Source organism: Rhinoderma darwinii, chromosome 4, assembly GCF_050947455.1.
Source record: "Rhinoderma darwinii isolate aRhiDar2 chromosome 4, aRhiDar2.hap1, whole genome shotgun sequence".
NCBI lineage: Eukaryota > Metazoa > Chordata > Amphibia > Anura > Rhinodermatidae > Rhinoderma > Rhinoderma darwinii.
The window spans coordinates 152765610-152783780 of record NC_134690.1 but is presented as its reverse complement, the minus strand read 5'-3'; the positions used below and the strand labels follow the sequence as shown (position 1 = coordinate 152783780).

General features: G+C 42.8%; 1 protein-coding gene across 2 annotated transcripts in view; it reads left to right on the top strand.

The window, feature by feature from the left end:
• Window positions 1-18171, top strand: part of BDH1 (3-hydroxybutyrate dehydrogenase 1) — a 33139-nt gene that overhangs the window by 12214 nt on the left and 2754 nt on the right. For both annotated transcript variants that reach the window (XM_075861743.1, XM_075861742.1), the window contains exons 3-6: window positions 4009-4075; window positions 13714-13821; window positions 16221-16362; window positions 16857-17009. In XM_075861743.1, coding sequence (XP_075717858.1) covers window positions 4009-4075; window positions 13714-13821; window positions 16221-16362; window positions 16857-17009 — 470 coding nt within the window. The remainder of the gene's footprint in view (window positions 1-4008; window positions 4076-13713; window positions 13822-16220; window positions 16363-16856; window positions 17010-18171) is intronic.

Below are 18171 nucleotides of genomic sequence, written 5' to 3'. Positions count from 1 at the left end.
TATGTTCACACGGCAACGCCAATTACGTCTGAAATTACGGAGCTGTTTTCAGGCGAAAACAGCTCCTGAATTTCAGACGTTTTGACAAGTGCATGCGTTTTTCGCGGCGTCTTTTACGAACGTAATTGGAGCTGGTTTTTATTGGAGTCAATTGGCTCCAATTACGCCCCTCCATTTTTGGAGTTGTTTTTCTATTGACCCAATTAAAAATGGCTCAAGAAGTGATATGCACTTCTTTTTACAGGGCGTTTTTTTACGCACCGTTTTTTCAAATGGGCGCGTAAAAAAATGCCCCGTTTGAACGAAACGCCGTTTTTCCCATTGAAATCAATAGGCAGATGTTTGGAGGCGTTCAACTTCTGTTTCTTTAGCCGTTTTTCGGGGCGTTTACGTCCCATAAAACTGACGAAAATAAGGCGTGTGAACATACCCTTAGAGTTTTCAGGCTTATTTCTTGGCGTTTACGCTTCAAAAAACAACCAGAATAAATGGAAGCAGAACGCCTACAAACATCTGCCCATCTGGGAAATACGGCGTTCTTTTCCGACGGGGCATTTTTTTACGTCTCAATTTCAAGAAACGGCGCGTAAAAAGATGCCCGCGATAAAGAAGTGCATGTTACTTGAGCCGTTTTTGGAGCCGTTTTTCATTGACGCGAGTGGCTTAAAAAACGAATGGAAATAAGGAGCTGTTTTCCCTTGAAAACAGCTCTGTATTCTCAGACGTTTTTGATTTTGTGTGTGCACATACCCTATGGCTATGTTCACATGCCTTTTCAAAAAATGTCTGAAAATACGAAGATGTTTTCAAGGGAAGCCATTCTTAAAAACGGCTGCGTAAAAAGACGGCCCGTCGGACCAGAACACCGTATTTCCCATTGAAATCAATGGGCAGATGTTTGGAGGTGTTCCGGTTCCGATTTTTCGGTCGTTTATGGCCCGAAAAACGACCGAAAATAAGCCGTGTGAACTTACCCTAAGGGTATGTTCACACGCTTTACCAAAAACGACTGAAAATACGTCTCCAAAAACGTCCCAAGAAGTGGCATGTACTTTGCTGGCGTCTTTTTACGTGCCATTTTTGGAAAACGAAGTGTAAAAAAACGCCCCATCGGAACAGAACGCCATATTTCCCATTAAAATGAATGGGCAGATGTTTGTAGGCGTTTTGCTTCCCATTTTTCAGAGCCGTTTTTCGGGAAAAACGGCTGAAAACACTACGTGTGCACATACCCTAAGGGCACATTCAGACGTGGCGGAATTGTTATTGAATTCCGCTGCGGGCAGTCGGCAGTGGAATTCTGCAGCAGCCGTTTTTTACATTTGTTTCTATACATTTTTAGGAAACTTAGTTCAGTCGTTGCGGAGATGACTGTGCGGAATTTAGGCTGCCACGCAGAATTTTCCCTCCTATCATGCACATTATGTTGCGGAGAAGAAGCGGAATTTCACTGCAGATTTCAGCCTTTGCAATGCAAAATCTCTGGCTGTGATATCTGCAACGTCTGAATTACCTGTCAAATATGCAAATGTCGGTGCAGATTCTTTGTGTAAATGCCCCGAATCTGCACCGACATTTGCAGCGGAAAAATTCTGCCACTTCTGAACGTGCCCTAACTCTTGCGTGAGTTGAATCTATTGGCTTCTTTATGTGTAAACTAATACAGAATATACAATTCAAAGGTCAGTTTGCCTAGCAGCTAGCAGTAGGTGAACAGCCTGGAATAATGTCTAACTATGGTGTTAATGCTTCAGCTTTTCACATATTAATGTGTTTATTTAACTATCTGTACAACAGTAGATAACAAATTATTAGACCTTCTTATATAACTTTTAAACAGGACCCATCACCACTTTCCCCCATTCACATTGGGGAGTGCACAGGTTCCCTAATGCTATGAGCTACCACTATTAATTTTAGGCTAGAATCACACATGCAGATTTTATTGCAGTTGTTTTTTAGCCAAATACAAAAGTGGATACAAAAGAGAGGACACATAGTAGTCTTTCGCTTAGGCCCAGTTCCCGTATCTTGTTTTGGGCGCTGATTTTGACGTGAAAAACGCGACGGAACCGGCACAAAACCGCGATAAAGTTCTATATAGAAGCCTATTGGGAAAACCACCAGAAAAAATGCTACATGCTCCATTTTGAAAAAAACTGTACTGACCATAAAACGCAACAAAAACGCCTCAAACCAAAGTTCAGTGTATGTAGTACATTTTATATTTGACTATGAACTTTAAAGGCTATGTACACCTTTGAAAACAATATTTATTTATTTTCAATAAAAATGTGTATCAGTGTGATTGGTGCAACTTTGTAATTACATTTTAATAAAAATGTATTTTACTTTTTCAGATACAGCTGGTTTGTATTCTGCATACAGAGCAGCTGTATCCTGTGATGAAACCTGTATACATCAGGTCAGTGGCACTGGCGGGTTCAGTGACAGCTTGATCCATGCAGGACCCGCTGTCTCTGAAGCCTTCAAATAATCGGCGCTGGAATCAGTGGACATGGAGCAATACAGGTATGGCAGCAGATTAACATTTCTGGGGACACGACAGCTCCTCTTCAAAGGGAGTCTGTGAGATGCTTTCTCGCTTCTAAGCAATACTAGCGCCGGTTAGGGGACTTAAACTTGTGCAAACATTGGTGGCCGCAGATAGTCATAGGGCTCATTCAGACGCGAGCGTGATTCTCGTCCGTGTGCTGTGCTTTGAAACAACGCACAGCACACGGACCTATTGATTTCACTGGGGCTATTCACACATGCGTGAGTTTTCTTGCAGCGAGTATCCGTTGCGTAAAAGTCACTGCATGTCATATATTGGTGCGTTTTCACGCACCTAGTCACTCATTGCAGTCAATGAATGTGTGAAAACCACGATGCACAGCCGTGTTTCATGCATCAATTATCAATTAGTTTTTTACGTGTGCAAATCTGTGACTCGTGAGAATATAGCCTGAGCCGTGCAGAGAAAAAAAAGTTTGAACGTGTATTCAAATGAGCTCGCAAGTGCCTTGAGGGCAGTCCCAAGCTCGGCAAGTGCTCCGACTGAATGAGCAAATGCTTAAAGAGGCTCTGTCACCAGATTTTGCAACCCCTATCTGCTATTGCAGCAGATAGGCGCTGCAATGTAGATTACAGTAACGTTTTTATTTTTAAAAAACGAGCATTTTTGGCCAAGTTATGACCATTTTTGTAGTTATGCAAATGAGGCTTGCAAAAGTCCAAGTGGGTGTGTTTAAAAGTAAAAGTCCAAGTGGGCGTGTATTATGTGCGTACATCGGGGCGTGTTTAATACTTTTACTAGCTGGGCGCTCTGAAGAGAAGTATCATCCTCTTCTCTTCAGAACGCCCAGCTTCTGACAGTGCAGATGCAGGACCTGTGAGTGACGTCACAGATCTGCACTGTCAGAAGCTGGGCGTTCTGAAGAGAAGTGGATGATACTTCTCTTCAGAGCGCCCAGCTAGTAAAAGTATTAAAAACGCCCCGATGTACGCACATAATACACGCCCACTTGGACTTTTACTTTTAAACACACCCACTTGGACTTTTGCAAGCCTCATTTGCATAACTACAAAAATGGTCATAACTTGGCCAAAAATGCTCGTTTTTTAAAAATAAAAACGTTACTGTAATCTACATTGCGGCGCCTATCTGCTGCAATAGCAGATAGGGGTTGCAAAATCTGGTGACAGAGCCTCTTTAACTGTACCTGTGAGCACCGCCTTTATTTATGTTATGTGTGTCCAGTAAAATGATATGCAGCTGCGACAGGTTTTCTTTAAATTTATGGTAAAGAACATAAAATTGTACACAAAAACATTTTACAGGTCATGTAAATATATTTAGTGAAACAAATGTAAAAACCCAGAGTATCCTATTTAAATGATCTAGTTATATTTTTTCATGCAAAAAATAAGGTCCTGTGCACATTTTTAGTATTTCACCTGAATGTATTTTATGGATGCTAGTAATGTATCTTTTTTAAATTTCAGATTTCTGCAGAAGTTGTCTTCAGTTGTGACATCTACAAACTGCTCCTATGCAAGTCAACCAGAATGGGTATGTTCTTATAGTACATCGAAATAAAGTCAAACATATTTTTATGAAGAGGTGAGCAGAAGCCTAGACAGAGGGGCCGCTGTGGATATAGTGTTTTTGGACTTTGCAAAGGCATTTGAGACTGTCCCTCATAGACATCTAATGGGTAAATTAACAGGTTCCCGACCGCTGGCCGTAAATATACGGCCAGCGGTCAGGGTCTCTAAAGTCCGGCGTATAGTATATATACGGCTGCACTTCAGAGACTGTGCACGCGCGATCGCGTGCACACAGCTCTATGCCCTGGCTGTTGCTAACAGCCATGGGCACTGGGCAGAATGTCAGGGGTCAATCTTTTGGCCCCTGAACATGTGATCGCTGTGACAACCAATCACAGCGATCACATGCATTTCTGCATAGAAAACAGTGTGCACGCGATCGCGTGCACACAGCCCTGTGCCCTCGCTGTTACCAACAGCTCTGGGCACTGGGCAGAGTATCAGGGACCAATCTGATGGTCCCTGAACATGTGGTCGCTGTGACAACCAATCACAGCGATCACATGCATTCCTGCTTATAAAACAGTGTGCACGCGATCGCGTGCACACAGCCCTGTGCCCACGCTGTTACCAACAGCTCTGGGCACTGGGCAGAGTATCAGGGACCAATCTGATGGTCCCTGATCATGTGGTCGCTGTGAAAACCTATCACAGCGACCACATTTGTTTTATTTTGACTTTTCTGGCAGTAAATCTCCTGCCTCTTTTCTTCTCCTCAAACATTGTTTCAGTTTGAGGAGAAGAAGAGACTCGGGAGAATTGCTGCCAGAAGATTACAGTTACAGTTACAAAAAAATACAGTTACACTCATAAAACATTCTCTGTATAGATAGATTTCTATCTATCTATACAATCTATCTATCCATCTATCTTTTTTTCTATCTATCTACCTTTCTTTCTTTTATTCTATTAGAATAGGCAGGTAGGGAGTATATAATTATATATATATCCACATATATATAATATATATAGCAATAGCGGTTTATTTTTTTGTTAGCGGTAGTGTAGATATATATAGCAGTTAGTTTGTGTGTTTTATAAAAAAAAAAAAAATTTGTTGTGTTAGTGTTAGTTACGTTATGGCGAGGAAGTTGTTTAGCGCCGAGGAGGCATACGCCATGCTGTGGTCTGAGTCGGAGACCGCATCAGAGATGGCGTCCGAGATGGAACCTGTTTTAGGTAGTGACGATGACAGCGTCACTTCAGGTTCATCTTCAGGGGACGTTGTCCCTGATGCAGTCGAAACTGCAGAACATGAAAGCGCAGGGCCAAGTAGCGCTGTAGCACGGGACAGCCTGGTCCCTCCAGTCCAGGCTCTTGTATGGGCACCTGCCCCATCTTTTGGGCCTAGAATCCACGGATTTACGGCCACTCCTGGCATAACCGTGGACAATACAAATTTTGTCCAAATGGATTACTTCCATTTATTTATAACGGACGACATCCTAAATCAGATTGTCCACGAAACAAATTTATATGCCACGCAATATATAAGGCAGAAACCTTCATCCACCCATGCCAGAGATTGGACGCCCACCAATTTGCAGGAATTAAAAATTTTTTTGGGGCTCACACTAAATATGGGTATTGTCAAAAAGCCCTCCATTAGGTCTTACTGGTCAACAAGACCCGCCCAAGCCACCCCAGTATATTCTGCAGTAATGCCTAGGTCTCGTTATGAGACAATAATGAGGTTCCTCCACTTCAATGACAACGCACAGGCCCCCCCAAGTACCGATGCAAACCGGGATCGGTTGTTCAAAATAAGACCGCTAATAAATTCCCTGAATAATTTATTTCTGCAACTCTACACCCCTGAGCAGAATGTAAGTGTGGACGAATCCCTCCTCAACTTTCATGGCAGACTTAGCTTTCGCCAATATCTACCTTCAAAAAGGGCAAGATATGGCGTTAAGCTCTACAAATTGTGTGAAAGCGGGTCAGGATATACCACCGCCTTCAGAATTTATGAAGGGCGGGACCGCACAATAAATGTTCCTGGATGCCCCCCTGATCTTTCCACCAGCAGTAAGATCGTGTGGGAGATAATGCAGCCTCTACTTCACAAGGGGTACCACCTGTACTGTGATAATTTTTATTCGAGTGTGCCCCTGTTTAGGCATTTGCATGCTGCAAGGACTGGGGCATGTGGTACCATGCGCAAAAACCGAATTGGTTTTCCACAGCAATTAGTGGGGAAGCGCATGGTAAAGGGGGACTCCTGTGCTTATGCATCTGAAGAATTGCTGGCGGTCAAGTTCAGGGATCGCAAAGACGTGTATGTGCTAAGCACGATTCATACCGCAGGAACAGTGGCAGTGAGGGAAAGAGGGGCAACATCGGACAAGCACAAACCAGTGAGCGTGTCCGAATATAACAAGTACATGGGGGGGGGGTGGATTTAAGCGACCAGGTTTTACAGCCCTATTTAGTAAAACGCAAAACTAAAACCTGGTACAAAAAGGTGGCCATTTATTTGTTACAGGTGGCCATCCACAACTCATTTGTGCTGTATAAAAAAAACAGAGGCAGAGACACATACCTGGATTTCCAGGAAAAAATTATTGAAGGCCTCATTTTTGATGTTCAGGACACCCGAGAATGCCCCCAGTCTGAGGATGTCACGCGACTGACTGAAAGACACTTCATCAGTCGGATTCCCCCAACAGCAACCAGAAGCAACCCCCAGAAAAAGTGCCGCGTCTGCAGAAAAGACGGGCACCGCAAAGATTCCCGATATTTTTGTCCCTCATGTCCCTCGCAACCAGGCCTGTGCATTGAGCCATGTTTTAAAAAATACCACACTGTTCTGAATTATTAGATTTTAGTTAATTTGTTGAAAATATATTTGCCCTACATTACGTTTTTATTTTTCCCCTGATTTTACTCCAAGGGTGGGGGAGGGAATGGGTGGGGCGTGGATGTCATGTTTGATGTTTTCTAAAGTTCATCTGCTGGAGAGCTCCATTTGCATTAACCTGAAATTTCTTATTTTAGAAAACCCCAAAAAATAAATTCCCATTATACCCCTAGATGAATATTTTGGGATTTCTGCTTCAAGAGCAGATATTTTGGAAGTATTATAGAAACTCTGTTGAGTTTTGTAAAACCAGCTTTGAAAAAAAGCGATTTGTGAAATAATCTTCTTCTATCCTCCGCCCTCCTACATCTCTATGTGATAAATAAGGCCACATATTTGGTATCCCCGTGCACGGGAGAAGTGGCAGAATGTGAACGGAGATTAATTTTGGCCGTGGTCTATGCTGTGTGTGAAAAATGCTGGTATAAACTGACGCATTTGCCAAAAAATTGCTAATTTTATTTTGATCCATCTTATTCAAGAAACTTTCAGAAGAAAACTGGACTGTCTAAAAATATGATAAACCCCTTGAAGGAAACCTTGTGGGGTCTACTTGTGTGAATGAAGTCATTTATGGGGTGTTTCTAATGTTTCAGCAGCATTACGCCCCCCAGAAAACAGTATGCGGCTCTAAAATCAAATGCAAAATTCCTGGACCGAAAAGGCCAAAAAGCCTCCTTTTATGCCAAGCCCTGGCACATGCCCGTGAATAAAGCACACATATTTGGTATCCCCATGCACGGGAGAAGTGGAAGAATGTGAAATGCGATGAATTTTGTCCGTGGTCCATTTTGTGTGTGAAAAAGCTAGCATAAACTGACGCATTTGTTAAAAAAAAAAGGTAATTTTATTTTGTTCCATCTTATTCAAGAAACTTTCAGAAGAAAACTGGACTGTCTAAAAATATGATAAACCCCTTGAAGGAAACCTTGTGGGGTCTACTTGTGTGAATGAAGTAATTTTATGTGGTGATTCTAATGTTTCAGCAGCATTACACCCCCCAGAAAACAGTATGCTGCTATAAAATCAAATGCAAAATTCCTTGACCGAAAAGGCCAAAAAGCCTCCTTTTATGCCAAGCCCTGGCACATGCCCGCACAGCGAATAAGGCACACATATTTGGTATCCCCATGCACGGGAGAAGTGGAAGAACGTGAAAGGAGATGAATTTTGGCCGTGGTCTATACCGTGTGTGAAAAATACTAGCCTAAACTGACGCAATTGTTAAATTCTTGCATTTTTTTCCAATTTTGCCCACTTTAGAGAAAAAAATAAAAATGATATATACTGACAAATGCCACTAAAACAAAGCCCTATCTGTCCTTTAAAAAGAGTGTAAAATTCAAAGATGAACTTTATTCACCTGCAGAGTTATAGTCATCTAAAGAAGCGCATAGCAAAATTGTGAAATTTGCTCTGGTCATTTAGCTGTAAAACAGCCTAGTCCTTAACCGGTTAAGGACTATAGGTTTAGATAGTATAGTTTGTAATTGGATTGAGAATTGGCTCAAGGACCGTATCCAGAGAGTTGTGGTCAATGATTCCTACTCTGAATGGTCCCCGGTTATGAGTGGTGTATCCCAGGGTTCCGTGCTGGGTCCACTATTATCCAACTTAATGATATAGAGGATGGGATTAATAGCACTATTTCTATTTTTGCAGATGACACCAAGCTATGCAATATAGTTCAGACTATGGAAGATGTTTGTGAATTGCAAGCTGATTTAAACAAACTAAGGCCAGATTTACACGAGCGTGTGCGTTTTGCGCGCGCAAAAGGTACTTAACAGCTCCGTGTGTCACCCTCGTATGATGCGTGGCTGCGTGATTTTCGCGCAGCCGCCATCATTATGACATTCTGTTTGTATGTTTGTAAACAGAAAAGCACATGGTACCGTATATATCGGCGTACAAGACGACTTTTTACACCCTTAAAAAAATGTCAAAAGTGTGGGGTCGTCTTATATGCCGGATATTGTCTACATTAGGGATGCACGTTGCAGCCGCACAGCTCAGTATAGTACACATGACTATGAGAGCGGGGCTGCGGCTGTGTAATGCAGCCACAGCCCCGCTCCTGAGTCATGATAAGTTCGCGGGGTCAGGATGATGCAATGCGGCCAGCGCTGCACTAATGAGCGGCGGCACTGGAGACAGAACATGGCGGGCGCGCTACAAAACACCCCCATGTTCTGTCTTCAGTGCCTGAACTGCCGCTCATTAGTGCAGCGCCGGCCGCATCACCTCATGCTGACCGCGCGCGCACTTCCTGTCAGGAGCGGGGCAATGGCTGTATTACACAGCCGCAGCCCCGCTCTATAACGGCGGAGATCAGAGAAACCGCTCATCTCCGCCGTTATTCCCCTGAATGCTGCGATCACAGCTGACTGCAGCATTCAGGGGAAAGTGAGAAGGGGGGGATGCCCCTGGATCGCGTCACAGGGAATTCCTGTGACGCGATCGAGGGCCATACCATATATGGGCAGACAGCCCAGGGTCTATTGACGGACCCCAGGGCTGTCTTACCATATTTCATGTTGTTAGGACATACCCAAGTATGTCCTAACAACTGCCTGTGTGCTATCTGTCCACAGGCTAATGTACTGGCACATATCTGATATATGTCAGTACATTAAAGTTTAAAAATAAAGTAAAAACAAAGTATTGTTAAATTTAAAAAAAAATACACCTTCACCTTTTTTACAATAAACATTAAAATAAGTCTCAATACATAAAATACACACATTCAGTAATGGCGCGGACAACAATGTTTTTGCATCATTTATGATGTGTACGCTGTAAAAAAATGAAATAAACACGGCTTTCATTCACTTATTAATGTGAGGCGCGAGGTGCGATGAATTTACCCTCCATGTTCCTCACATTAATAGTAATTAACCCCATCATGTACCTCACACATTAACCCATTATGACTGAGAAACATGATGGGATTAATTACTATTAATGTGAGGCGCGTTCAAAATTCATCACACGTCGCGCCTCACATCAGAAAACGGAAGAATTTTTTTTTTATTACTGTTGGCAAAAGTATCGAAATTGGTATCGAAATCGCAATACTAAACGAAGTATCGGTATCGAAGTCCAAATTCTGGTATCGTTACATCCCTAGTCTACATATTGTCTACACACAGGTTGTGTGTTACCTTGTGAGCCTGCAGTCCGGTACACAGGCTCCCGGGATGCACGGAATCCGCCACGGATCTGAGGGAAGCCGGTATTAGCCGCCAGGGAACATCTCTGTAAGATCCTCTGGCCCGCCCTTTCCTCTCATTCCCTGCCTCTCAGATCTCGCGCGATGAAGCAGCCTATCTGCGCATGCGCGAGTTCAAAGAGACAGAGAGTCCTGGGTCCTGCCGCCGATGGCCATAGTGAAGCGCTCCTGCACGAAATGGTGAGTATATCTTAAATTCTATATTTTAAGGGTAAAAGTTGGGGGTCGTCTTATACGCCCAGTCGTCTTATACGCCGACATATACGGTACTTTTCTGTTTTCAATCATAGTTTTGACTGCTGTTGCGCGAATCACGCGCGTCACACGAAAGTGCTTCCGTGTGCTGCTCGTGATTTTCACGCACCCATTGACTTCAATGGGTGCGTGATGCGCGAACAATGCACAAATATAGGACATGTCATGAGTTTTACGCAGCGGACACACGCTACGTGAAACTCACAGACAGTCTGCACAGCCCCATAGACTAACATAGGTCCGTGCAAGGCGTTGAACGGACGTATTACACGTTCGTCTAAATAAGCCCTAAGTGTTTGGGGGTCCACTTGGCAAATGAGGTTTAATGTAGATAAATGTCAAGTTATGCACCTGGGTACGAACAACCTGCATGCATCATATGTCCTAGGGGGAGCTACACTGGGGGAGTCACTTGTTGAGAAGGATCTGGGTGTACTTGTAAATCATAAACTAAATAACAGCATGCAGTGTCAATCAGCTGCTTCAAAGGCCAGCAAGATAGTGTCGTGTTTTAACCCCTTCCCTCCGCAGCCATTTTTCAGATTTTCATTTTCGTTTTTCCTCCCCACCTTCCAAAAGCCATAACTTTTTTATTTTACCGTCGATATAGTCCTATGAGGGCTTAATTTTTGCGGGACGAGTTGTAGGTTTTCGTAGCCATATAATGCCATATAATGTACTAGAAAACGGGAAAAAGTTATTTGTGGGGTAGAAAATGAAAAAAACTGCGATTCCTCCATGCAAATAAAACAACATGTTAACTTTATTCTGCGGGTCAATACGATTAAGGCGATACCAAATATATATTGTTTTTTCTATATTTTACTACTTTAAGGGTATGTTCACACGCACTGTTTTCAGACGTAATTCGGGCGTTTTACGTCTCGAATTACGCCTGAAAAAACGGCTCCAAACACCTACAAACATATGCCCATTGATTTCAATGGGTTTTACGGTGTTCTGTTCCCACAAGGTGTTATTTTACGCGTCGCTGTCAAAATACGGCGCGTAAAAAGACGCACGTGAAAAAGAAGTGTATGTCACTTCTTGGGACGTTTTTGGAGCCGTTTTTCATTGACTCCATTTAAAAACATCTCCAATAACGTCCGTAAAATACGTAAAAACGCGAGTTGCTACAAAAACGTCTGAAAATCAGGAGCTGTTTTCGCCTGAAAACAGCTCCGTATTTTCAGATGTATTTTGCTAAGCCGTGTGAACATACCCTTACAAGTAAAAACCTAAGTGTAAAAAATAACATTTATTTTGTGTCGCCAAATTCTGAGAGCCATAACTTTTTTATTTATTTAAGTGGTATGAGGGCTTATTTTTTGCGGGATAAACTGTAGTTTTTAATGATACCATTTTGGTGTAAATGCAACGTTTTGATCACTTTTTATTTCACTTTTTGTGGGAGTTGAGGTGACCAAAAAATAGCGATTCTGGCGTTCTCCATATTTATTTATTTTTATGGCGTACACCGTGTGGGTTAAATAATGATATATTGTAATAGTGAAGACTTTTATGGATGCGGCAATACCAATTATGTTTATTTTATTTTTTTTACCATGCTCTAGGGAAAATGGGAAAAGGTTTTTGTTTTTTTTCACTTTTAATATATATATATTTTTTTTTACATAAAAAACACTTTACTTTACAAATTTAACTTTTTTTATTAGTACCCATAGGGGACTTCAACCAGCAATCGTTAGATCACTTGTACTATATATTGCAATACTAATGTATTGCAGTATATCGTGATTCTGACAGACTTCTATAAAGCGCTTAATAGGTGCACAAAGGTGAAGGCCCCCAGGCAGCCATAGCAACCATCGGCACCACCCTGCGATTTCATTGCAGGGGGCGTGATGAGCTGTTAGAGGGCGTCGCCCCCCTCTTTCTAACGATTTAAATGCCGTGGTCGCTATTGACCGCGGGATCGCGCTCGAGTGCTATCCCACTCGTTACTCTGAAGTGTCGGCTGTAACATACTCTGTGAGCCCGTTCCATACTTCCCCTACCCGACTATGGCGTATGTATACGTCAAATGTCGGGAATGGGTTAAAAGAGGCATGGACTCGCGGGACAGGGATGTAATATTACCACTTTACAAAGCATTAGTGAGGCCTCATCTAGAATATGCAGTTCAGTTCTGGGCTCCAGTTCATAGAAAGGAGTTGGAAAAAAGAAGAACAACGAAGCTAATAAGGGGCATGGAGAATTTAAGTTATGAGGAAAGATTAAAATAATTAAACCTATTTAGCCTTGAAAAAGAGGACTAAGGAGGGACAAGATTAACTTATATAAATATATTAATGACACATACAAAAAATATGGTGAAATCCTGTCCCATGTAAAACCCACTCAAAAAACAAGGGGGCACTCCCTCCGTCTGGAGAAAAAAAGGTTCAAGCTGCAGAGGCGACAAGCCTTCTTTACCGTGAGAACGGTGAATCTATGGAATAGTCACCGCAGGAGCTGGTCACAGCAGGGACAGTAGATGGCTTTAAAAAAGGGTTAGATAATTTCCTAGAACAAAAAAGTATTAGCTCCTATGTGTACAAATTATTACCTTCCCTTTTCCCATCCCTTGGTTGAACTTGATGGACATGTGACTTTTTTCAAATGTACTAACTATGTAACATATCTATATCCTCTACTTTTATGTTTCCCAGAAAAGTGGTTTGTTTCACATTTTGTTCTTTTTATATAACTCATAGACTGAATTGTCCCAGGTTCTTCATTTATACTTTTACTATGTGTATAGTATTTAGGCTGTGATCACATCTGTGACAGACCCTCCTTCGCAGATTCTATAAAAAATGACGGAAAAATAATGCAACATGCTGCGCTGTATTTTCTCGTAAAATGACGAACACCATGACAGAACCCATTAAAGTTAATGGGGTCCTTCAAGCGCTGTTGGTGTCCATCATTTGTCGGATCCATAACAACATTGAATTTCGTTTTTGTCCTCCTATGACGAAACAGAAAAACGTGTAGCATTCTAAATTATTTTAGATATTACTGCACTTGAAATTTCAACTGATTTGAAAATATCGAACAGAATACAAACTCTCCACACAGTCAACATGTGGTCAGCTGCATACTAATTTTACCGTTATTTGACTCGAGTTTGGATTAATTTGTGACTTTTTACTTATTTCCAATTATTTTATATTAGTTTTTTCTGGCACAACGTTAACTGAAAGATGTTGGCTATTTCTACATGCGGATATTTATTTAATCTTTGCAGGGCAATAAGTCAGTGTTGGTCACGGGCTGTGATTCAGGATTTGGATTTTCATTGGCTAAGCATCTCCATGGCAAAGGATTCACTGTGTTTGCAGGATGTCTTTTAAAGGTATGTCACAGTAAGGCTGGATTCACACATAGTGTATTTGTAGCAGATTTTGATGTTTTCAAAAGCAGTGGGAGATATAAAGGAAAAATTTATGCTTCTCCTTCCTCCTGGATAAACTTCTGGCTTTGGTTAAAAATAAACTGCATCAAAATCTGCAACAAATGCTCAATACGTAAATCCAGCCATAGGATATGTTCACACATGGCAGATTTGTTGCAGGAATTTCTGTGACTGTTCTATACATCTAAAAATGTCACTAGTCACTATCAATTTAACATGTCATTGTTGATGTGTGTTTTTACAGGGGCCATTCACATATGTCCGTTGCTCATGTCAATTTCCTTTTCGTCAGTTTCCCTCCGGCTAATTTTTAAGTGATGTGCTCGGGGAAGCCCGTGACATCACTGTCCATATATGGGCAGTGACGTCAGTGGCTACTGATTGAGCGGAATCCCCATTGCCGATGATCTGGCTGGGGATTCCGCTCCAAGAGGAAACCCCTGAGGTTATTGTCCATATATGGACATTGACGTCAAGGGCTCCTCCTAGAGCAGAATCCCAGGCCAGAGTCGGCATCGGGATTCCGCTCTAGGAGTAGCCACCGACGTCACTGTGCATATATGTTGTGGCCGGGGATTATTTTCAGGGAGTAACCCCTAACGCCAACGTCCATAAATGAACAGTGATGTCAGGGGTTACTCCCTGAACATAATCCCTGGCCACTGGATTGCCGACGCTGTGGCCGGGGATTCCCTCCAGGAGGAGCCCCTGACGTCACTGTCCATATATGGACAGTGACGTCAGGGCCTTCTCCTGAAGGGAATCGCCGGCCACAACGTGGGCAATGCTCTGGCCAGGGAATCTTCTGCTAGAGGAAGCTTCAGTTAGCACTATCTACAGGGGAAGAGGGTAGCGCTATAAACAGTGGGGGAGGCGCTATCTACATGGGGCGTTGTGTGGCACAATCTACTGGGGGGCTGTGTGACATTATTTACAGTGGGTACTGTGGTATTATATACAGAGGGCATTGCGGCATTATCTACAGGGGTTGTGTGTTAGTATCTGCAGAGGGCACGGCGCCATTATCTTCAGGGGGGTGTGGCACTATATACTATACAGAGGACACTGGCATTATCTACAGGGGGTCTGTGGCACTATATACAGAGGGCACTGCGGCATTATCTACAGAGGGCACTGCAGCCTTATCTACAGGGGGTTGTGGCACTATATATAGGGGTGTGTGGCACTATCTAAAGAGGGCACTGTGGCATTATCTATAGGGGGTGTGGCACTATATACAGAGGGCACTGTGGCATTATCTACAGGGGGTGTGTGGCACTATACACAGAGGGCACTGCGGCATTATCTACAGAGGGCACCTGAAATTCATCTGTTTTTAAAAATTAGTAGAAATGGAAAACACAGAATGGATACAAAACAAATGCAAAACGTCCGTCAAAAACTGACCTAGACTTCCGTTTTTAATGGCCGACACCCGAACGCCGTTGTGTGAATAGAAACAACAACAATCCCTGTGTGGTGTGGGTAGGAAATGTGGGATGGGATTGGGTAGCTGTAAAGCGCCAAAAACTAGCTACTCCCCGAAGTTAGGGCTAGTGTTTTGGCATCTTTGCAGGCTCACAAGGCTACGTCGAAGATCTGATCTGAGGTCAGTGGACAGCAGCTGCCTTCTGGGCTCTCTGTCTCGGCGCTGGCCCTGGCGCTGCACTGAATATTACACACGTGACATTACAATGTGCGTGTCAGACTTCAGTGTAGCGCTGAGGCCGTAGCAGAGGAGAGCCCTAACATGGTACACAACAAGTATCTAATCTATCATGTATCCAATCTATCACAAGCTATGCACCACTCTGATAAAATTGCCACATTTACAGACCCAAGACAACCTTTTTGGTGGACCACTGTGGTAAAAACTGATGTTAAAAAAGGATGGTAAAAACTGATGACGACAACTCATGGTTTTGTAGTAAAAATTGTGAAAAAGCCTGATGGCAAGTAAAACATTTTTGTATCAGTTGTAATCACTTGAGAGACAAAAAAAAACTGATGCTGATGCAACTGATATATGTGAACGCACCCTTACAAAAATTACTGCTTATTGTGCTTTTTAAAAAAAAATTTTTTTCATTAGCAATAGTAAATTTGGATACATAAAATATTAATTAATGGCTATTTAGAAATGCTAGTGCACAGAAAATGATAGGTTTTTCCATAGGATAAAATTCAATTATAGAGACCATCTTTTTAGTGCATGTCAAATAACTTTGTCCTGATTGGTTGCCGTGTATAGCACCTGCAGATTTTCTTTGACTCTCGTGTTCATAAAGAAGCTCCAGTGTACCTAGTTCTAACTGCAGCTCATAATATTGCAACCATAGGACAAGGGAGATGCTGGTGTAAAGGAGCTGGACAACATGAATAGTAACAGGATGAAGACAGTACAGTTGAATGTTGTGAAGCAGGAAGAAGTAGATAAAGCTGTGGAAATTATAAAAGAAAATTTAAAAGACCCAGAAAACGGTGAGTGTATGATAATGTACATATACAGTGCACACAGTACAGTATATACATTCTTGTAATGTTGAAGTTCCAATCAAAAACAGAATTGCATTAATTTGATAGTCAATGAAGTGGATCTTCTGGCCAGATAGTATCCATCAAGACTTTGAGGGAGATTTATCTTAACTGGTGCAAAGGAAAAGTGGAGAAGTTGCCCATAATAACCAATCAAGTTCAAGCTCTCATTTTTCAGCGGGCCTTTTGAAAATGAAAGAAGCAATCAAGTTCAAGCTCTAATTTTTCAGCGGGCCTTTTGAAAATGAAAGAAACAATCTGATTGGTTGCTGCTAACAAAGGCCCCCAGAGCCATTAAGTATGAGTCTCTGTTAGGCCATACCTTGCAATGCGTGTACATTAATTCACGACCTAGTTTTTCTTAGATCATCCTCCCTCTGCACATATGAGATTGAGGAATTTACTTGTGCACGTCAAACATCTTATTTGCTTTTATTCAGGATTATGGGGCATTGTAAACAATGCTGGAATATCTACATTTGGAGAAGTAGAGTTCACCAGTATGGAAACCTACAAAGAAGTTGCTGAAGTGAATCTATGGGGCACTGTCCGAACTACCAAAGCCTGTCTCCCACTCATTCGCAGAGCTAAAGGTAACACTTCATTAGGGACATTATGAATTGTACTGCTAAAGAAATCTCCTCTGTGTGTCCCAGGAGATTAGCCGTGCCCCCCTTCCTCCTCACAGTTCTGTATCTGGCTGTAAGACTACTGGCTGGAGCAGGAGCCTCTACCCTCTGCAGTAGGACAAAAATATTGTTAAGTCCCGCCCCTTTAGTAAGCCCCACCACCTCAGACGTTCCCCAGCTAAAAATGTATTTTTTCAGTAGGTGTCTAACCCCTGTGTTCTCTGCAGTATTTCTACAAGACTGTTTGTTTTAGGAATATGTAGAAAATCCAGCAGACTGAAATACATTTGGGGCAAATATATCTATGGTTTCCTGTCATCATCAATTTCTAGGTTTAGTGTTCCTAAAGTGTTTTTAACCTCTATGTTTCTATGTAATCGTGTTGTTTTTAGGTCCAAAAATTTTTGCCTGTTACTTTCTTAAAAAGGTTATTCCCATGTTATAAAATGATGGCATATAGCTAGGAAGTGCAATTACTTTATGATCAGAGTAGCTCCCTACTCTGCCATTTACTAGGCTACATACTCCCAGGCTGAGTGCTAATAGTGCTCTGCCCGGTACTCCGGCTCTGGGGTTGCCCCGGACATCACTGTCCGTATATGGACAGTGATGACTGTCCATATATGGACAGTGATGCCAGGAGGAGAGAAAGAGCCCCAGGCAGAGCGCTAGAAGCGGCTCTGCTCCGGGAACCTATCTCTGGGGAAGCCCCTGACATCACTATATATGGACAGTGATGTCAGGAGCAGAGCAGTGTCCCAGGCAGAGTTCTAGTAGCGCTCTGCCCGGGACTTTGGCTCTGGTATTGCCCCTGACATCACTATCCATATATGGACAGTGATGTCAGGAGCAGCGCTAGTAGCGCTCTGCCCGGAACTATGGCTCTGGGGTTGCCCCTGGCATCACTGCCCATATATGGTCAGAGACGCCAGGGGCTCCTCCTGCAGCGGAATCCCCGGCCAGAGCGTCGACAATGCTCTGGTTGGGGATTCCACTCCTAGATTGAGCCCCAAAGGCGCTACCTACAGGGAGGGGCGCTGTGTGGCACTACCAGGGAGGGGGGGGGGCTGTGTGGCACTATCTGGGGGGAGGGACTGTGTGGCACTACCTGGGTGGAGGGGCTGTG